General features: G+C 37.7%; 8 protein-coding genes across 8 annotated transcripts; 2 read left to right on the top strand and 6 right to left on the bottom strand.

The window, feature by feature from the left end:
- Positions 1–181: 181 nt before the first annotated feature.
- NEO1 (aminophospholipid-translocating P4-type ATPase NEO1) lies at positions 182–3601 on the bottom strand (the record flags this gene model as incomplete). Its single annotated transcript, XM_071050829.1, has 1 exon — positions 182–3601. One exon carries the CDS (start codon positions 3599–3601, stop codon positions 182–184), a length of 3420 nt encoding a protein of 1139 aa, XP_070908041.1.
- Positions 3602–4120: 519 nt separating this feature from the next.
- DFG10 (putative polyprenol reductase) lies at positions 4121–4867 on the bottom strand (the record flags this gene model as incomplete). The annotated part of the gene is made up of 1 exon (XM_071050828.1): positions 4121–4867. The coding sequence occupies one exon, from the start codon at positions 4865–4867 to the stop codon at positions 4121–4123; it is 747 nt and encodes a 248-aa protein (XP_070908040.1).
- Positions 4868–5518: 651 nt separating this feature from the next.
- Positions 5519–7123, bottom strand: RNJ42_00657 (cytosine permease; the record flags this gene model as incomplete). The annotated part of the gene is made up of 1 exon (XM_071050827.1): positions 5519–7123. The coding sequence occupies one exon, from the start codon at positions 7121–7123 to the stop codon at positions 5519–5521; it is 1605 nt and encodes a 534-aa protein (XP_070908039.1).
- Positions 7124–7754: 631 nt separating this feature from the next.
- PCL7 (Pcl7p) lies at positions 7755–9140 on the bottom strand (the record flags this gene model as incomplete). The annotated part of the gene is made up of 1 exon (XM_071050826.1): positions 7755–9140. The coding sequence occupies one exon, from the start codon at positions 9138–9140 to the stop codon at positions 7755–7757; it is 1386 nt and encodes a 461-aa protein (XP_070908038.1).
- Positions 9141–9922: 782 nt separating this feature from the next.
- Positions 9923–10354, top strand: MMF1 (isoleucine biosynthesis protein MMF1; the record flags this gene model as incomplete). The annotated part of the gene is made up of 1 exon (XM_071050825.1): positions 9923–10354. One exon carries the CDS (start codon positions 9923–9925, stop codon positions 10352–10354), a length of 432 nt encoding a protein of 143 aa, XP_070908037.1.
- A 2393-nt stretch (positions 10355–12747) lies between these two features.
- Positions 12748–13497, bottom strand: GPP1 (glycerol-1-phosphatase GPP1; the record flags this gene model as incomplete). The annotated part of the gene is made up of 1 exon (XM_071050824.1): positions 12748–13497. One exon carries the CDS (start codon positions 13495–13497, stop codon positions 12748–12750), a length of 750 nt encoding a protein of 249 aa, XP_070908036.1.
- A 4024-nt stretch (positions 13498–17521) lies between these two features.
- RNJ42_00653 (uncharacterized protein) lies at positions 17522–19648 on the bottom strand (the record flags this gene model as incomplete). The annotated part of the gene is made up of 1 exon (XM_071050823.1): positions 17522–19648. One exon carries the CDS (start codon positions 19646–19648, stop codon positions 17522–17524), a length of 2127 nt encoding a protein of 708 aa, XP_070908035.1.
- Positions 19649–20694: 1046 nt separating this feature from the next.
- RNJ42_00652 (uncharacterized protein) lies at positions 20695–21186 on the top strand (the record flags this gene model as incomplete). Its single annotated transcript, XM_071050822.1, has 1 exon — positions 20695–21186. The coding sequence occupies one exon, from the start codon at positions 20695–20697 to the stop codon at positions 21184–21186; it is 492 nt and encodes a 163-aa protein (XP_070908034.1).
- Between the last annotated feature and the right edge of the window lie 289 nt (positions 21187–21475).

Raw genomic sequence — 21475 nt, 5'->3', positions numbered from 1 at the left:
TTTTCCTAGGGTTGAGTGACTACGTGATTACCCTAGGGTTCATTCATACATGGTTGAATGTGTGGTATGCTATATACACCAGTACAAATGTACTAAACAAAAGAGTGAGACAAAGAAAATAATAAGACTGTAGAACTAATGCAAGATATTTATTGTTAACTCAAATAGTGTCTTATGTAATTTATACGGAGGAGAATTCCTGTACCTTAGCGTAGCTCGGTAGGTTCAATCTTCTGTAGATGGTCTTAGTTAGCCATACTGGGAAAATAGACACAACGAGTATGAAGACCAGCTCTATTAGGAACTTCAGGCTTGACATGTAGTCTAGATCGAAGTATTCGCCTAGGAAGGGGATAGAGAACACATATATTGCCAAAGTAGCTATCTCCGTTAAGGCCATCACTTTGTTCCAGGTGTAAATCTCTAAACCGACCATGATCAGTTCGTTGAAAATCAGAGCTGTGAACCCGATGGCGACCATTTTGGTGAAATCTATCTCTGCCAAACTGGTAAATCCTTGTGAGAACCCTTGGATGACACCACCTTGATAGAAGGACAAGGCTACCCAAACGAAGAAAGTTTTGTATGACAGAGATTTACCCTCTGTTAGGTCCTTGTAGAGCTCAGGGTACATCTTTGTCAGGGATTCGTCAATATCGTGGTCTAAAGTCAAAGAGAACACTGGGGCCATTGTATAACATGTGGCGTAACCAACCATTAGCCAACCTTGATAAAGCGCAATGGGTTCGAATTTAGAACAGACTGAAAATACAGCTTGACACACCGCAATAATAAGCCCTCTATGCATCACAAATTGTGCTAATTTAGCCGATCTTTTGTACGAGTTTCTACCGTGCCACAATAGAAGTTCTGTTAGATGACAGAATTGAGTAACAGAAAAATCAGCAGCTAGAGATGCTTGTTTACCTTCCTTACCTACGATACCTACTCCTACGTCAGCACACTGTATCATACTAACGTCATTACCACCATCACCAATACAACATACCCTCTTACCAGTTAATTCCCTAATCACGAGTGCAACGTCAGCTTTTTGTTGTGGAGTACAACGACAAGCAATAACAGTTGGCAGATGAACAACAACATCAAAAAATTCTTGTTTATAGTACTTTAAAAACATTCCAAGTGATTCTCCGTCAATTAATAAACATGCGTTTTTGTTCACTTTTAAATACTCTAATTGGTTAAATGCACCTTCAGGTTTGGATAACTTAGTAATAACATGAACATATTGACCCCTAGATATCAATTTAGCACTAATGGAGACACATCTAGCTGTTTCTACTTTATCACCTGTTAACATCCAAATTTTAATGCCTGCATTTCTTAATAACTCAATTGATGACTTTACGTCCTTCTGCAATTTATCTTCTACACCGGTCAAGCCTAGAAGTTCTAAGTCATGTTCAAGATATTTAGTGATAGTGTTCGCCATTTCTTGATCTCTGTTTTTCATCGAAGACGAGGCTTCCTCAAAGTCCTTTTGAAATTGCTCGTAGATTTTTTTGGTTAACTTTTTTCTACCGATAACTAAAGTACGTAGACCTTCACGGGCCATATTTCCAGTTTCTTCTTCCAACCAATCATTTCCTTCGACAATTCTATTCATTACTGTGTCAGCACCTTTCTGTAAGAACCAGTACTCATCCTTCTGTCTATCATGGATAATGATACCCATACGTTTTGAGTCAGAGTTGAAAGGAAACATGTTTAATATGTCGTAGTTTAGCAAAGATCCGGTATGTTCGTGTAGTAGAGACATTGAGTGACGATCTCTTTTAAATAGAGAGAGACCAACTGACTCTGTAAATTTAACAATGGCGATTTCATCCGGTGAAGCAGCTTGATAAGTTAATTCGTCTTCCTCAAAAGTTGGAGTAACATTATGACAAATAGCCAAAGTTGTTACTAGGTCAATGACATGAACGGACGCATCTCTTCTAGCAGTTGTTCTTGGTTGTAAATTGGTAACTGAATCAGATTTGGATTCAACCATATTTTGGATATAATCGGAAACTATATCAGCGGTTTCAGATGTATATGAAACTGTGCCGAGATGAATTTTTCTTAATTGCATATCATTTTGGGTCAACGTACCAGTTTTATCACTTAGTAGATATTCAATTCTACCTAGATCTTCGGGAATTGTACTTGTTCTAACCACAGTTTCGGGTATAGTTTGATCGTGTTCAATCTGGTGTGCATAAACAGATTTTGCAAGATCAAGGTTAACTCTTAAGGACACCGGAATAATAGTAGAAAATAGAATTAGATATCTCATGATATCAACATACCAATCATCATTATGAAATCCAGCGAAAACCACCAATAATATAGATAATATAAATACACAAGCGCAAAGAATTTTTGAGATATCATTTATTTCCAGCTCTAATAACCCAGTCTTAACTTTGGCTGTGGTTGTATTCATGGCTTGCCTAGTGTCTCTACCAGTATAAACAACGCAACCTACACAAAATCCACTTGAAGCTAAGACTGTATTTGCCCAGAGTGTATTATCCACAGTTAACCCAGCAGTAGTAGAATCTTTGTAAGTGACTTTTCCCAGAAAGCTATGGATTGATTTTTCTGGTGCAGAAGCTGTTACTGAAATTTTCTCAAGTAAATCGTCTTCACTCACATTTTGTGTTAATGGACAGGCGATTCTTAGTTTCCAGTCTGTTTCACCATCCAACTGATCAGTCTTAATAAAAGCTTCTCCCGATGGTTCACTAGATTGAAGCAACACCAAGTCGGCAGGTATTCTATCACCTTTATGAATCCTTATCAGATCTCCTACCTTTAGATTTTTACTTTCTACTGGTCTCGGTTGAGCCAAGACTTCATATAATTCCATGTTTGATTCCCTGTCACGTCTTCTTCTTTGTATATCATCAGCGGCTTCTTTTGCCATAGTAACGGTAAGGACAAATGCAAGCGGTACCACATAAGATGATAAATAACCGATCCTTAAAGCAGGAATAGCTTGCGAAAGTGCAACCAGTAAAAAATATAAGTTGAAGAAGAATTTAAATTGCTCATATAGTAATGTTGGTAAAAATGTCACCGCATTATATTTTGCATTAGACACCTCATTTGTTGGATACCTATTTCTATCAAAGACCTGGGTTGTACCTGGATGAATTTCTCTCTCCGTTAGTTCATTATCCGACAATGAGGAGTTGTAGTCTTTCCAACCGCCAAGAATTGCTGTTTTCACAGTAAATAACCAATAATAGAATCTGTTTCCTCTTAGCCTGGAGCTATTGTTAAAGGGGCTAGTTGCTCTACCTGTATTATATTTGTTATATCTATGGTTGCTTCCAGATCCATCTGAAGCAGTACTATCACGGATTAAAGGGTGCGAGTCCCCATTATTACTTCTAATCTCATTAATCCCGCTTCTCATTTCGAAGCTTTCGTCAATATCAAACTCTGAAGGGCTACTACCTCCTCTACTTCTTCTATTATTTTCTCGCACGGGATTGATCTGTAAATTATCTAATGCTGCGTCAAAACTTGTATCAAACGAATCCAAACTTATGCTATTTCGCGAACTTGAGTTTTGGGGGGTCGACATCTGTATCGATATATAGGTTTTTGTACTTTAGGTAGCTTGATTTTCTTACTCGTTTGATCAGATTCACTTTACCTTTCAGTAGTATTAATGTATTTAGTGTTTTGATTAATTCCCACTTAGGAAAGTAATTTAGCAAGCTTCTCTTGAAAGTGTTTAGCTTATTATCTGAATTTTAGAGGATATGGGGAAAGCAAAACCAGCCTTATTTTAAGTAGGTTTTTCGAATTGTTCGGTCGTATTTTGTAAGTTCAAACGTTGCCAATCCTCAAAAGTGGTTTATTTGTGCGTTGTGTAGTACAAAACATACGATACAAACGGCTCTACATAACATAATTATTAAAACTATTATTTTATAATTTAGATCTGTCTTGTTTAACATACGTTCTACGCCTACTGCGTTAGTATAGAATCTTGAAAAAGCACTTAATCGATAGATATAGATCATGTGATGTGTTCGTTAAATAGTATATTATTTAATAAAATATATATAGTTCCCCACTGTTATTGTAATTGGAATGTCTATAGACAGTATGGGATTATGGCGTATTTTGGTACGCTTTGGTCGTTAAATTTTTGCCTGTAATAGCGTCTGGTCTCTATGGCGGAAATACTCAAACTGGCGATTACCCATAACAAGGGCCAGAAGAATTCATAACCATACGTAATGTAAGATGCATATATCACAATTTCATCGAAATAATGAGGGCAACAGACTGTGTTGAATAAACGTCCCTCAGGTAAACTATATTTGACTAGTTTTGCTAAGATTTTGTGGCTCTTAAACTGGTCCCAGGAGGCCAAAATCATAATCAGCATCATAAACAAATGATTATTACCAGGATCACCCTTTTTCAATCTTAATAATACCAGAATATTGAGTTGAGTGTAAAACCAAATACCAACGGCATAGTGTGACCAGTTCATCCGAGAATCCTTAGTGTATACATTAATGCAGTAAGTTTCATACAGCCTACGCAATGAATGTAGCAATACTTGCCATGCTAATGTTGCTTTGGGGTATGAAAGTACAGTGGACGTGGCTAATACTGATGATAATATGTAGAAATGTCCAAAATATGACTTAGGCACTGAAAACTCCTTTACTCTATTCCACAAGCTCTTCTTCCCTTTGGTATACCCCGTGAATGTCTTTCCATACTTCAAAAATTCAGGTAAGTAATATTTGGCAATAAATAAGGACAATAGCCCAACAATGTGCGTAACCTGAATACCAACCAGAAGGATGTCTAATACTTTAAATACCATATCACAGAAAGATGTAATAATCAAGCATTCTTCTACCTTCCTTACTCAATAGATCAAGCTCATCGTTTTATTTTATTTCACCAATGTTTTTCATATGCGATTTTTTTTTTTTTCACTCTCAACTTTTAACGTTACTACATATTGATTTACAGGCAACATTAAATAATCTCACAAAATTCTATTGATTTTCATAAATAGTTAAATATTATACGTAGTTGATACATTCCTTCTCTTATTTCTGTTTAATTAATATCGTTGACCATACTTGCGACTGGATTAAGTAGTAATAATATCCGGTTTATTATCACATAATTTTGATCAATAACATAGAGGTTTAAATGGGAATCAAGTAGAGATATTATTGTAATGTTTTAGTTCATTTGCTTACATCATTTATAGTATGATGAAGCAGGATTAAAAAAGAAGCGTTCTCTCATTTATATAAAATAATTTGAATGTATTTTGGAATAGAAATATTTTTTTAATTTTTTTTTTATTAATTATTATCGTTATTTTATCTGATTAAAAAGATACAACTGTCATTTAGTAATAATGGAGAACTATGATAAATATATGCAGAAGAATAGGAATAAAAAAGGCAAAAGTATAAGGGGATTAGCTAAAAAGAGCAGACATTTTCAAAAACACTTCTTAACGACCAAAGTACTTGATTTCAAAAGGTCTAACAATGTTGTATACAACGAAAGCCCAACTTAAACCTAGCTCAAAACCAATATCACCACCAAACTTACCAATCTTTCTACCAATTTCACCAGTCCAGTAGGTTTGAGACATACCTAGAGCAACACCAACAGCACCGACAAACAAAGCGGCACAACCAGCAATACCAATTGGAAGCTTCTTCAGGTTATCCCAGTCCTCGATATTGTAACCCTTGAAACCCCTTCTGTAGAAGAAATGTTCTGAAACAGAGATACCAACGTAGATAGCCAAGTAGTAACCGATGGAATCCATAAAGTTCTGCATGAAACCTTCAAAGTAGTAACTGGCGGGGATAGAGATACCAACAACTGCGGCGTTACCACATAGGGTCCAGATAACTCTTGGAACCTTAGCCAATGGAGCCCATAGGGCTTGCACGGATAAAGCGATGGTATACATATTTGGAATGTTGTTAGCCACGGTAGACATGGCTAGTAGAACACAACAGAATTCACCGAATCCATGTAGAGAGTTTGGAACCAAGATGGCGTAGGTTAGACCACCCATGTTGTCAGACTCGTATAGAGCCATCCATTCTGGGTTGTTTACGGCACCCATAGCGGAGGCAGCACCCAAGATCATAGTGAAGAGCAATGGGAAGGCCAAACCGGCACATATACTGAAGAAAATCTTGTATTTGTTAACAGATTTTGGCATGTATACAGTGTAGTCAGCTGCGTAAGTGGTGTAACCAGCGGCAAAACCGTAGATGGCAGAACCGAAGGACAAGACACTACCAGCGGTAGTTGCACCACTAGTCCAAGGACCGTTACTGAATTGACCGGACTTGTGTAGTCTTGCGATAATGACTAAGAAGACAGCGAAGTTAGGAACCCAGGACCATCTCTCGTAGGCGTGGATGATGTTGTAACCGAAGAAAGTGACCAGGACAGTGGCACCGACGATAACGAGACAACCACCCCACAAAGGCAGTTCGTGTGGGCCTCTATTGACCATATGCAACAATTGAGCGGAGACCACTGTGTTCACGACACCCCAACCCACACAAGCAACGATATTAATGACGGCGAAAATTCTAGCGGTGACGTTACCGAGCAGGAAACGGGACAGGATCATCTGTCTTAGACCGAACTCAGCACCGAACACGGAGAAGAAAGCCACGGAGACCAGACCCATGATGTTAAAGAAGAAGATGACCAGCACACTCTGGGCGAAGTTTAGACCGAACACGATGGGGCCCAGAGCACCCAGCGCGTAAGAGGCAATGACCATGTTAGCGGAGAACCACATCGACGAGGCGTTCAGCACGGAATCATCCGTTTTCTCCTCCTCGGTGACGGGTTCTATACCTTTAGTCTCGGCGTTCAACGACAGTGCCAAACGACTGATAAAACTTAGCTTTGTCTCTTCTAGAGAGGCCTCAGCACTCTCGTCCTCGTAGTAGTCGAACTCAGCAGAGTCCACATTTGTCGTCTTGACATCAGTCATTGGTTTCTCTACATCGTTCAACTCATAGTCGTGAGAGTTCCCTTCAGAGTCACGGTCATCGTGAAGTCTATAGTTCAACTCCATTTAGTAGTTTTGTATTTTGTTATTGATATTATTCTTTTTGCTATTATTCTATATTCTTTAAAGAAATGTTTTTGAAACTCAATTCCAGAAATAAATGATCTTATTATATATTTTGTAAATTAATTAATATAGGAACTCATCGGACCAGTCATCAAGAGCTTATAACTTGGAAAAAAAATTTTTTCAGAGTTTCTTTCTTTTTTCTCTTATCGTGTACCGCGGTGTCTAAGCGATTAGCGATTACGAAAGATAAAAGTTAACTGAAAAAAAAAGTGATGATGGTAATAAAACGCTGTGCGGGTGGTTCTGTGGAAAGATAGACACCCTTGCTACTGAAAAAAAAGAAATTCCTTAGTAAGAGCGGCGTAGAAAGCAGAGAAGTAATAAATTAGAGGTTCTCTCTTGATTTACTGGGATCTTAAAGAACTCTAAAATTAATTAATTATAAGTAATATAAAAAAAAAAAGGCGGGTGGAGTCAATCACAATGGTAGAAAAATGAGAGAGAGAGTAGAGAGAGAGAGAGATAAGATAAGATATCGCTGATTACGTAAAAGGGAATGCTTTATATATTATATGCTAAATAATGGGGTGGGGAGGGGGTGGAAAAGGGAAAGGGAAAGGGTGAGAACTTATATATCTTCTTGATTGTTCCAAAACCGTAGTAGGAGATTAGCGTAGCGTTGTAGTTTATCTACTGGGATAAGGAGTTCGAAATCACATAGGATCAGGAACTGGATTTCTAGGTGATTGAGTTCTTGTAGGGAGATGCCACCGACACGGGCGTACCTGCTGTTACTGTAGAAGAAGTCGCTGAAGAACTTCGTGCAGACGGTTACGCCTGCTATGACTAGTCTGTGTATGTTGTAGGAGTCCATGACGAAGAGTTGCTGTTGAGAGGCGCTCGGAGTTGAGTCATCCGCGGCGTTGCATTTCTTGGATATACGGTCGAAGTAGACTAATAAGGAAAGGAACACATCATTTGTGGTGGGGCAGTATTTCTGTATTCTCTGGAAGTACTGGTACAGTGTTATCTGGGGGACGTGTTTCCCCTTGAAGCTCATAATACTCTTGAGATACTTCTCCTTTTCTGGTGAGTGTTCGCTGTTCAGTAGCGTCATCATGTCGACCTCATCCTTCGGGTCAATGTCGTCGTTGGACTTGATAATCTTCGTCAGCAAGGCTGTCAGCATCTCGAGAAGCTTATCCGTCGGGAACTCGGCGATGTTAAGGTCTTCTTCCACAGTATCAGAAGTCGTATCCGCGGCTTCACCATCAGCATCGCCGTTACTATCGGTATCATCTATCTCTTGGTTCCGTTTGACGTTATAATGAGCCCTTATGTATCTTATCTGTTCGTCGTGGTTCCTCATCAATTGCTCCTCGTCTTTAACTACTGGTACAGCAGAACGTTTTGTATCATCATAATCATCGTCATTGTCTTGCTCAACCATATCCTCCTCATCATCATTGGTCTCTATAGTCCTTACATTGTGTTCATTAATATGCTCATTATCATTAGTTGTATTATTACAAAGACCAGTACTATCATTATTGTTATCAGTGCTGTTCTTGCTGGTATCATTGTGAATAGCGGCATCCGAGGCCACAGGAAGCCCACCTATCACCGTGCTATCACGATCAATACCACAAAACTTCGGTCTGATAGATGGCCCGCTAAGGCTCTCCCGCATCAGCATCGCGCTCTCCTCGGCATGGTCAATCGGACTCTGTATCACCTCAACACCATTGGCCAGATGTGACGTAGATGCAATAGAGTTGGTCTGTAGCAGTGTGTTATCTCGAAACGGTGAATGAGAAGATTGAGAACTCGCCAGCGTCTCCTCAGTGGTAACAGACGTCCCCATCGGCAGATACCCACTCCCAGTAGGTGTCGGCCTAGGATAAATAGAATCTACTGACTCCCTCCTACTCTCTTCTCCTCCTATCCTAGTGTTCGGTATAGGTATCCCAATCGGCGCAGAAGACTCATCCCCACGTACAGAATAAGAAGACATAAGTTGTTTTTTCTTGTTCTTTTTTTTTGGCTTGTATGTTGTTTGTTATTTGCTTCTCTCTCTCTCTCTTTCTATCTTTATTCTTTGTGTTAGGATATTTCTTATATATAATCTATAGAGACTACTATATAGACCTTCAGCAACCTTATCACCCACCCCTTCCAAATGACCTTTCTTGTTTATTTGTTTATTTGTCATTTCCCTTTTCCCTCGTCCCACTGCCAGTTACCATCGCCATTTTTTGCCAGTGCCATTTCCCTTCAGTATAGTGCTTGCCTCTCTTTCTGTGCATTAAGCAATTTTTATAAATACATTTTATTGCTTCTACGGTGGTTTCTCCGCGATGTTTAGTTTTTTTACTTCTTTCACCTTCTCTTTTTTTTATTACCTGAAGCTGAGGACTCGGGTATCACGACGGCGGTTATTCGGCGTATACGGGTCCTGCATGTTGTGTGCCGGGTGAGTAAGTTTTTTTTCTTTATGGGTGGGAGTACAGGTCAAGATTCACTACTTTCGTCTCTCTGATTTGTATTCTTGTAAAACACAACTCTTCTTTATTTATAAAAATATATCACGTGGTTTACGTAATACAACATTGGGGCAAGACCAGCTTTCGGAAGGAGGTGGTGGAGATGTATTTCCTAAGGTTAAGCATATAAAAGGGTGAGAGCCGAAGGAGGAGAAGGGGAGGGGGAATTCCCAATTGTTTTGTTTTTTCTTTTGTTTCTTTTAACTCTTTTGTATGTAACAAACATAACATCTTATAATATATATAATTTTAGATGTTTGGTTTGAGAACAGCAAGAAGTTTAGTATTTTCCAGAACAATGACCCAACTTACTCCAGTTATCACCAAGAACGCACCACCAGCTGCTGCCTCGTACTCCCATGCTATGAAGGCTAACAACTTCATCTACGTCTCTGGTCAAACCCCATACACTCCAGACAACAAGCCAGTCGAGGGCTCTATCGCAGACAAGGCTGAGCAAGTTATTCAAAATGTCAAGAGCATCCTAGTTGAGAGTAACTCCGACATCGACAAGATCGTTAAGGTCAACGTCTTCTTGGCCAACATGGACTACTTTGCTGAGTTCAACAAGGTCTACGCTAAGTACTTCAGTGTCCACAAGCCTGCTAGATCCTGTGTTGCTGTCAACGGCTTGCCATTGGGTGTCGATCTAGAGATGGAAGTTATCGCTGTCGAAAAGGACTAATCAACTCTAGTATACAAAAAAAATAAAACTAGCTTAAGATACATAAAAGATATACAAGAATAGAAATATATAAAGTACATCATTACATTCGTACACTAAAAACTATACCCTTTAAAAAAATTAATGTATAAAACTGTAAATTTCTTTAGTCATCTCTGTTACCCGCATGCAGCAAAACATTTCTGCTCAACCCAGAAAAAAAAATAAGATTTTGTGACTACTTTTAAAACATCCTTAACTCCACAGGTTTTAGAAAATTTTGTAATTCTTTAAACATTAACAGTTGATGCATTACTACTAAATATGGAAATCATGTAAAAAAAAAACTAAATATTTTTTACTATTACCTCACCGTAGGAGTGCCAATGGTTTTGGTGAGCTGTTTTCTCTCCAATGTCTCTGCTGAGATCACCTCCAAACATTTCTGCCTAATACATCATAGCTGGATAGAGCTGAGCCTAATGGGACTGGAACTTAGGCTGTCTTGCTCTAAGCACTTTCTGTCAACTCACTCCCTCTCGCGCTAGTGCCGGTTTCACTAGTACTGGATAGGCAGTAGCTAATGCAGACAGAGAGAGAGAGAGAGAGAGAGAGAGGCGACAAGCTCTCTTGGCCAAACTTTCCAAATCATCACAACAGGTTTGAGCCCATAGTGTGAGGGAAGTAACCCTTTCTGCGGAGATTGTTGTAATCTCTCAGCTCTTCGCAAACTTGGTGAAACTGAAAAATTATACAAAAATTTATTATCGTTTATAAAGTAATTATTTAAAAAAGTAGTGTTTGCAGGCCCTAAACCCAGCATTTCAAGACATTAAAAGACAACCAAAGATGGCTCAACGTGTTACCTTCAGAAGAAGAAATCCATGTATGTTAACTTATGAAAAAATAGAGAACAAAAATATAGAATAAAAATTGGATTTATTATTGAAAAAAAGAGAGACGCTCGTCCTTATGCTCAAAATGAAAGAGACTTGTATAGGAGGAGCTAGAGAATTTTATTATGAACTAAATTAAAATCATTGAGATTAATGAAATGGGTAAAATATTGATATTACCGAATTAGACTATACCTTATCCCAGTAATCTAGTAAAAGTTCTTCTCTAATATCCAATTAAAGACAATGACGAAACCGAATCTAGTTACTAACAATTAATGTTTTTTCTGAATTGATGTTTTTTTTCTACCAAATTAATTGAAGTTTGAAGTTATGTTTTATTTTTTTGATCATGTAGAAGGGGGTGGGTTAAAGGAATGATAATAATGGAGATAATAGAATATTGTAAGAGTAGTGGTTAACTTTTTAATGGGAATAATAAACTCCTCGCCATGATAAGTGTAAAGAATCCCCAAAATGTACTATGAGAGAAAAAATAAAGTAATTATAACTGAAATTGGTTAGAAGAATAATAATTAAAGAAGAAAATGTAATAAATTTGATTAGACAACACTCGTTCCAACAAGATCAAGGTTGTTAAGACCCCAGGTGGTGTCTTGCGTGCCCAACACGTCAAGAAGTTGGCTACCAGACCAAAGTGTGGTGACTGTGGTATCTGTTTGCCAGGTATTGCCGCTTTGAGACCAAGAGAGTACGCTACTGTCTCCAAGACTCACAAGACCGTCTCCAGAATCTACGGTGGTTCCAGATGTGCTAACTGTGTCAAGGAAAGAATTGTCAGAGCTTTCTTGATCGAAGAACAAAAGATCGTCAAGAAGGTCGTCAAGGAGCAAACCGAAGCTGCTAAGAAGGCTGAAAAGAAGGACCAAAAGAAGAAGGCCAAGAAATAAGTCACCTCTCCTATGCTAGCTTAATATAATAATAAAAAGACATCATATATAACCTCATCTCTTTTTTTTTGTATTTCATATAAAGAACTTAAAAAAAATACGTGGAAATTTTAAATTCCTGTAACATACGGCATCTAAAAAACTTCTGTTATATATAACTGATTGTAGTATTATACTACATCTGTTTAGTCTATGATATGTATGATATTATAATAGTATAATTGTCATATATCATAATAGAAGTAGATATATCCTATGAAATACGCTATATGGGCAAATACATCTTGCGTAGTAAGGTGTTAATAAAAGAAGAAAAAAAGGTTGGTTTAATTTTCAAAAGTTGATATTTAAAAGTTTGTCATTATTATAATATTATATCATATGTATATATAGAACATTAATTAGATTGTTTATTTTCAGTTTATAAGAAATACCAATTGTATAATAAAAGAAAATAATAAAAAAAGAAGTTTGATATTTCTTCGTTTTTGTATTATATTCCTTGTCTATCAGTAAAAAATACAATTAGAGTATTGAGTTCTCTATCTATGTTTATTTGTTAGTTGTTTTTGTTGTTGTTGTTGTTTTTGAATTGAAATCGAATTGATTACCACTTCAACAAGTCATCCTTGGCGTACAAGTAGTCATCGAAGATGAATTCAACTTCATCGGTTTCAGCATCGTAACCACCGACTCTGATGGATTCGTGGTTCTTGACGATGATGTCACAACCCTTCTCCTTTAGGAAGTCGACGTCGAAAGTGGTAGCAATACCGATGATCTTACAGCCAGCAGCTTGACCAGCAGCGATACCAGCTGGGGCATCTTCGAAAACGACGACCTTGGACTTGGATGGTTCTTCCTTGTTGATTGGGAAACCTAGACCATCTCTACCCTTGATGTATGGCTCTGGGAATGGCTTACCTTGCTTAACATCGTTAGCAGTGATAAAGTATTCTGGTCTTTCGATGTTCAAGATCTTGAACCACTTTTGGGCCATGTCTCTGGTACCGGAGGTAGCGACAGCCCATTTCTCCTTTGGCAACTTGTTCAAGTCAGTACATAGCTTGACGGCACCTGGGACTTCGATGGAGTGTTCACCGTACTTCTCTGGGATTTCACCTTCTAGCTTGTTAACGTATTCCTCGTCAGCGAAGTCTGGAGCGAACTTAGCGATGGCATCGTAAGTTCTCCAACCGTGAGAGATGTGGATAACGTGTTCAGCGTCGAAGTATGGCTTGTCCTTACCGAAATCTCTCCAGAAAGCAGCAATAGCTGGTTGAGAGATGATGATTGTACCATCGACATCGAACAAAGCGGCGTTAACCTTCAAAGAAACTGGCTTAGAAACAGACATTATTTATATATATTGTAATAGTTTGTTGTTGTTCTTCTTCTTTTTTTATGAAATTATATTAAGAAAGAAAATAATAAGGTATAATTATCTACAAAGAAGAAATAATAATACCCTTATATAAGTATTAAAGTAAATAAAAAAAATTTTTTTTCTTTCTTGTCTTAGTTATAATTGTTACAAAAAAAATTTCTTTTCTACTTTCAAAGTCTTGTTGTTGTTCTAAGAGATATTGTCAATCATTAGATATAATAAGATCATCTTTAAACTTCAAAGGTTCTTCATCACTTTTGCCTTGTTATAAAAAAAAAGAAAGAAACGCAAGATCTTTTTTTGATTATTGTAATTTTTCCGTTCTTCAGCCCATTGTTAGAAATATACGTCATTTCTTCTTCTTCTTCTTTTTTTTATAGTGTGACACGTTTGTTTCTTCTTTCTTTCTTTTTTTTTCTAATAAAAATCTTCATGTGACGTTAGTTTGTTTTTTTTCATAGTGCGGATGAACAACACACACACACACACCTTTTAACCCATCATAGTCACATGTGTATTAACAGGGTAACAATTTGTAGAAATATCGGAGAGTGAGAGAGAGATACAACGGAAAAACTCTGCTGTATTTTTCCGAGTCTTCCCTCAAGAAAAAGAAATGAAATAATTTTTTTTTGTGGTGTCCGAGTCATGCATGTGGTGCAAGGGTTTACTCACACTCCACGATATAGATCATACACATTAACGTATACAACTACAGAGGTTTTTTTTTTTCGGGAATGTTTCCGCATACGAACAAAATTCCTTATCGTGAAAAAAATTTTTTTTTTTTGTATTTTGCTTTATTAAAGGTGTTGATAGTTTGTGCGGGTAGTTGTTAGAGACATCAGATAACGGAGTGTAAAGTGTGATATGTGGTCTCTAAAAGATATTTTTTTTTCTCGCTTTGCTGGTTTTGTCTGTTTTTAAATTTCTTGTACGGGCAGTTCTGTGTTTAAGAGAGCCCTTCTTTTTTTGCTAGTGTCGTTGACAGAGTATTGCCCGTAGTACCATACAACGTTTTGTAGGCAAGGGCCTTCTAAAGCTTCTTTTATTGTGGAAGGGATAAATTAACATGGAAAAAGGGAATGCGGGTACGGCTGTTTCTGTGGATACATTAAACTCTCATTCTCTCTTGTAATAATATTAATTTAATTATTATTTTAATTATTATAATTGTTATTATTATTATAATTGTTATTATTATTATAATTAATTTAATACAGGGTCTTGTACGACATACAATGCAATAATAAATTAGAATATTAAGAATATTTTAGTGTTGATTAAACTGAACCCTTAAAAAGGACTAAAATTGACAGGAAAAAAAAAAATAGAAGAAGAAGAAGAAGAAATAAAGACTAATATTGATAAACTATACAATGTTCTAAAAATAACAAATAAAAGTAAAAGTGAAAGTAAAATGGCAACCTAGAACTATACCAAAATTAAAGAAAAAAAGTATTATTAAAAAAAAAAAACTGGGCTCTTTATTTAAGGGTTTTTTATTTGCAAAAAAAAGACTTTTATATTACTTCTTCTTTTTTAATCTTGGATTAAAGATATATAGGTCATTCAATCAAAAACTAATATCAAAATATAATAACTATAAGAATAAGAATTAAGAGAGAAAGAACAATAATAAATACCTGTATAACAAATATATGGAAAGATAAAAAGGAAATACAAAAAAATAAACAAAAAGCTAATACAAAATTTTTTACTTCAATACAATAAAAAGAAGAAGATAAATACAGTGAAAAAAAAAATTAAATTACATACATGACTGTTCAAATTAGGATAGATAACTTGCCGCCGGATAAGTCGTGGGGACAGGTCAAACACCTTGTGGGGTCTATAATACATCATTCATGGATTTTACAAGTCAAAATGTTACCACCTATGTCATCAATGTTACCACCTTTTCAACTAATCAAAGGGTGCATTGTGGTGCTCAAGGGTACCATAGATCAAGTGACATTGAACAAGTTGATGGTTGGCTTGAACAGCTACCAATGGGATTACTATGACTTGTATGCCTATATTATACCTTATCCAATGGATGTCCCTATAGTTGACAGACCTAAAATGGATTATAACGTTAACGACACTTCTTCCAGAACCTCAATGTCTCCAGCGACTCCAGGATTGGAATTTAGCAATGAAAATGATTTTACGATTTTCCAACTACAGCAACAGCAACAGCAGCAACAGCAACAGCAACAACAGAATCAGTTGCAACAAGCCAACCATTATTTCCAAAGTGGGTTTTATGGGCCGTCACCTATGTCACCACATTTGGCACCAGCAGGAACGCCCATGTCCGGAATAATGTCCCCACCTCCAGGGACTGTTGCAGGTGTGCCTCCAGGTATTCCTCCCGCGATTCAATTCGAATACATGGCTCCAAACAGAGTTGTATACCATGAGAGACGACATCATATGGGCGCCAACAACGGAAGGTTGCTTGTTAATGGTGGAACCGCTGGGAACGGTATTAATCAGGGAGGTTACAACTCAGAATATAATCATTATTATAAATATAATAAGCATAGCAATAATGGAACGAATTTGAGAGGTGAGGGAAAAAGAGACAAATTACCGCTCCTTAATAGGGACAGGGCAACAGATTTGAACATGGTGCCAAAGGAATTATTGCATGATGAAAACGGAGACTCTTCCTCCAACAATTCGCAATTGAAACAAATATTCAATGAAATTAGTTTCAGAAGACAAATGACTAATAGAGGCATGTGGCAGCTTAAGTTGGAGAATTTTCCACCATTTATTCAACTTAACACGCTGGAAAAGATTGACAAAGATGCAGAAGTTGATTTAACAATTGAAGAAAACAGGGTTGAGAAATATGGACGTCTGCGTTGGAGCATCCTAAAGGACTTCATAAAGCTTAAATGTCCAAAGCTGTTGTCCCTTTGTGAATCTAATGTGGTAGATACAGGTAATGGGGTGTTGGTATCTAATGTTAATAACACCAGAGAATTTTATGTCGGTGTGTATGAAGACCATGAAGAGAAGATGACTATCAATGTAGTAGAATCACGATCGAACGTTCAATATATTGGTAAATGTCCATATTGAACACGGTAAATATAAAGTGAGAGCTATCAGATATTGTGCTGTTGTCGGATTTCACGATAAAGAAATATGTGATCTCTGTTTGAAGGCATTGCAATCTCAGGAGTACGTTTTAGGCTATAAGCTAAAAGCAAGTGAGCTTCCTCCATATGAAGAGGATGAGAAAAGGCATTGATTGTATTTATATTTTCTATTTTTCTTACTTCCCCTCTTCGCCTTAATATTTAATAATATTCCATTCTCTTACATCTTTTTTTTTTTTTAACTATATTCATTTTATATTGCATATTGAATCCAATTTCATCATAGTTAATAATGTATTGATAACTTGCTAATCAATACAAAAAAAACAAGTATAGACCAGCTAAAAACATCAATAGGTTTTTTCTAACCTCCGATGTAATTTTTTTTAATGTCTTGGCATTTTACCCAAAAAAACGGCTAATAGAGAATGTGGTAGTGTTTTATTTCAATATAATTAAGTTTATACATAGAAATACAAATAAGGTCAGTATTTTTGATAAAAAATGCAACGTGAGTGTTTTCTTGATGATTTTTTTTTATATATATTTTATATAATTAAACTATCCTTTTTAAAGGCTTTCCTCAGGTATTGGAAGAGAGCTAAAAATGAATAACTTAAATATGATGATTATGCAATGACATTGGCTTAACTGATTGGAAAAATAAAGATGCTTGTATTTATATTTATAGTTGTTTTTTTTTTTGTTTGTTTTTTTTTACTGTTTTTTAGAAATTTTAGTTAACTTTAGTAACAGGATAACTTTCAAGATAAAATGCAAATGGTGTATTCGTTTCGTTGAATTATTCATCAAATTAAATATCAATAATTGGGAAAATAAACGAGAGCAGGGATTTTCATATAACCACTACTTTCAATTTAAAGTATTGGTTGGTATACTGGTTGTGGAAGTGTCTTGTTGACGAATGAAGTAACACCATTAGTATTAGAGGACTCATTTTGTTGAGGTTGGTTGTTAGTACTAGTGATAGGAGCACTGGCACTTTGTGGTGGGGGCGAAACAACATCATTTCTGGTGGAACTAGATTGAGAAATTCTTCCAATGATATCATCCAGGGCTTTTACGCTATGTGGGCGCTTTGGAATAGGGATAGAAGGAACAATACTACCGATAGACTGAAGAGGCTCAGTTAATTTTGGAACCGGTTGTGTAGTTTGCATTATTTCCAACCGGATTTCATTAGTGCTGAAATCATTGAATAGTTTATTCAACAGGTCATCAGTAACTAAATTCCCTTCATAAAATAGTCCTAGACCTAAGTCGGAGTTGACTATGTTAAAAAGGCTCTTGCTATTTTCCATAATTTCCATGACAGTAGGAGTTCCGTTACTTAGCTGGTGAAAAGTGAAAACTTGCTCATTGTCTCTGTACTTGATTATGACTTTCTTATTTATGTCTCTATTAGCATGTTCCGGTTTCAATGGGAGGGCTGATAAGAGCGTAGTACGTTGAGAGGAAGTTGTAGGTATTGGATTGATTATCGGTTTTGATTCTTCTGACATTTCAGATGCCCCGTTGTTATTTTGGTTAGTGAGTGGGTATTGAGTCATTATTAAGTGATGAATTGCTTCGCTTAGAGGGTATAGACATGGATCAAAACCAAAATCCTTTACTATCGCACCTGCCAAGAGCCACAGGGTCTTAATCTGTACCTCGTGTATTGGGAGGTTGGACAGATTCGTCCGTACAGCTGGTGAAAATAACTTTAGACAGAGGTTAGCCATATTCTCATCTGACATAGATTTCTTGGAGATATATTCCATGGAGATAGAGAGCATGTTGGAGAAGAACCTTTCAACTAGGAAGGCGATTGAAGTTCTGATAGACATTTCACCGAGCGTGAGCAGGTTAGAATAAAGCTCAATAGAGCCCTGGGTGTTAGCCAGCTCTGCACAGGTCTTGGACTTCTGTATTTGCAAGATGATTTTTTCTCTTAGGAAGAAAGGAATACCTGACAGACCGGATTCCTGAGACTTGTTGTCGTTCTCTACACGACCGAACTCCGAGAGTCTCATTGCTAACCCGTTATTATCCTTCGATGCTTGCTCTGATAGAGGGATGGTATTGTGCACAAGGTCACCTATTATACCTTTTATAATGTCATCATATTTCTGAGGTGGCATATTGTTTGCTGCCACGGCGCTAACGTTTGGCAGTGGGAGCACACGCACTTGGTTAGACAAGGGTCTCGAAGGAGGCGATGTCGCTGAGAGTGGGCTCATCATCCTTTGGAATTTGTTTTCATGCAGCGGTGTAGTTGCTCTCGCAAACCTCATTTCGTGCGGCTGTGGCAAAGAGAGAGACGGTTGGTACATGATCGGGTCCTGAAGCTGTTGTTGGTGTTGAGGGGGTTGCTGAGAGTGTTGTTGTAGTGACACTGGCACAGGCACCTGTATCACGCCCGTATTACTCGACTGTATCATCATTGGGTGAGCCTGTGGTTGTCCCTGTGCTTGTACTTGTCCTTGTCCCTGTGCTTGAAGGTGTGGTGGTACCGCTATTTGTCCATGAGGTTGGGACATAGTAGATGTAGGTGATACGGACATCGACATCGACATCGACGATGAGGACGGCTGCACGAGTACACCTACTGGAGAGGCCATTCTCGAGATGGAGTCCTCGTCACTAGTTGAATAGTTCGAACTCTTACCACCTGGCCCTGTACCTGTAGCCGTACCGTTCACCATGAAACTCTTCTTCTTAGACCGTTTCCTGTTCCTCCTCACGGACTGGATCGCCGCCGTCACCAGTTTCTCGAACTCACTAGAGTACGTCACAGGGTACCCGAACTCTGTCCTCAGGATATTGGCTATCTGCTTGATATTCAGGTCCTGCTCACTAGCCTTGAACTGCGAGAGCTGAAACTTGTCAATCAGCTCAAGCCTCCTACTGCTGAACCGTTTCCACTTCTTCTCATCGATAAAGTTCAGTTGCTCCCGAATCTTATGAGTTGTCCCATTCTTAGAATGCTTATTAGGAGCCATTTCTAGCTTATTTTTTCCTTTGTTAAAGTTTAGCTCTCTCTCTCTCTTAATCTACCCTATCTTAGTGTATAGTACTAGTATAGCAAGTTAAACCATAAAATTATAATATAATATAATATAATATAATATAACATAGTGTTATAGGAATATCAAGAAAAAAGAAAGAAAGAGATGATTAGAAAATTTTTCCTCATCGAATGGCATCGCCAGTGATGTGCTAACTGCCATAGCAGTGCCATAGCAGTGTAATACTGTAATACTGTAATAGTGTAATAGTAGCATAGCATAGTATAGTACTATATTGCAATATTGCAATGTAGTAGTGTGTTATATTATTAGAGCAGTGGTGTACAGTACGGTGACTGTAAAACAGCTGTACAACGAAGGGGGGTGGAAGATAAAACCGGATTTTGGGATTCTCTTTATTTTTTTTGGGATTCCTTTTTGCCTCTACGCGCTCTTCTAGCCCCTTTTCTTTATTACTCATCTACCCACCAAGGCTGAGTCAATTTTTTTTTTCTTTCTTTCGTTTCTTTCTTTTTTCTTCGTGTTGGATGCTGTGTTGTTGTGTTGTACGGTGGTGTGCCGTGGTGTGTCGTAGTAATGTACCGGTAGTATGTCGTGGTGTGTTGTTTTGTTCACGTGGTGATGAAAGAGAGAGTGGGGTGGGAAGGGAAAGGGAAAAAAAATAATAAACGACACCAGCAGGATTTGAACCAGCGCGGGCAGAGCCCAACAGATTTCAAGTCTGTCGCCTTAACCACTCGGCCATAGTGCCAACGTTTTTTACTTGTTGCTTTCCAGAGGAGGGTATACCCTCCTCTGGACGCATTCTCTTATATAATCTATATATACACATAAGAAGGGCGGGGTAGGGTCTAGTACTATTTAGGGGTTTTTGGGTTTTATACCCCAACATTGCTTATATAAATAAAGGTTGATTAGTTCGATCTTTCTCTCTTGTTATTGCAACACTGCAATTGTATACACATTGTATACACATTGTATACACAACATTGTATAACAATATACTAATATAACACGGTATGGCTAAGAAGGAGAAGAAACCAAAGGTTGCTACGATGACCACAAAGAGTGGTGAAACGTTGAAGGTGTTCGAGGAGTTGGGAGACTTTGAGACTTTCTTACGTGGTGAAGTCGAGGACAACGAGTTCGACCACGTCCATTGTAAAGCACGGTACTACCCGCCTTTCGTCCTGCACCAGAGCCACGATGACCCAGAGAAGATCAAGGACACCGAGAACTCTCACAACAAGAAGTTCGTGAGACACTTGCACCAACACGTAGAAAAACACCTCTTGAAGGACATCCGCGAGTTGTTCGGTGACCCCAACTTGAAGTTCAAGTCCAAATCAAAGGATGAGTCCTTTGAGAAGATCACGTGGCACTACTCTGATGAGTCTGAGCTCAACGACAAGCGGTTCAAGATCGACGTCGACGTCACCTGTACCCACGACGGGGCCCTCGTAGACGTCGACTACAGAACACAACCTCTGTCCACCGAACCTGCCTTATGATTAAATTGATGAATTGTTGTTTTTTTCCTTTTTATGCTTTTATTCTTTTACAATATATTATACGTATGTATATGTTTTTACTCTCTTTTTTTATGTTTTGTATGAAAATGATGATTCTTTTTATATCGTTCAACTTTTTTTTGAAAGCAGAGAAATAACATTTTGTAAGAACAACTACTTCTAACGAGACCACTAATAACAACAAGACACCAATACAAAAGAATATGTCTGAGTTGAAAGCACGTCCTAATCTTCCGGTGTTGCGGGACAGGGTGCCGTCTAGACCATC

Source organism: Nakaseomyces bracarensis (assembly GCF_045282275.1).
Source record: "Nakaseomyces bracarensis strain CBM3 chromosome Unknown Scaff4_1, whole genome shotgun sequence".
Lineage (NCBI taxonomy): Eukaryota > Fungi > Ascomycota > Saccharomycetes > Saccharomycetales > Saccharomycetaceae > Nakaseomyces > Nakaseomyces bracarensis.
Note: the sequence above shows the minus strand (reverse complement) of the source record. Positions and strands in the feature narration are given on the sequence as shown.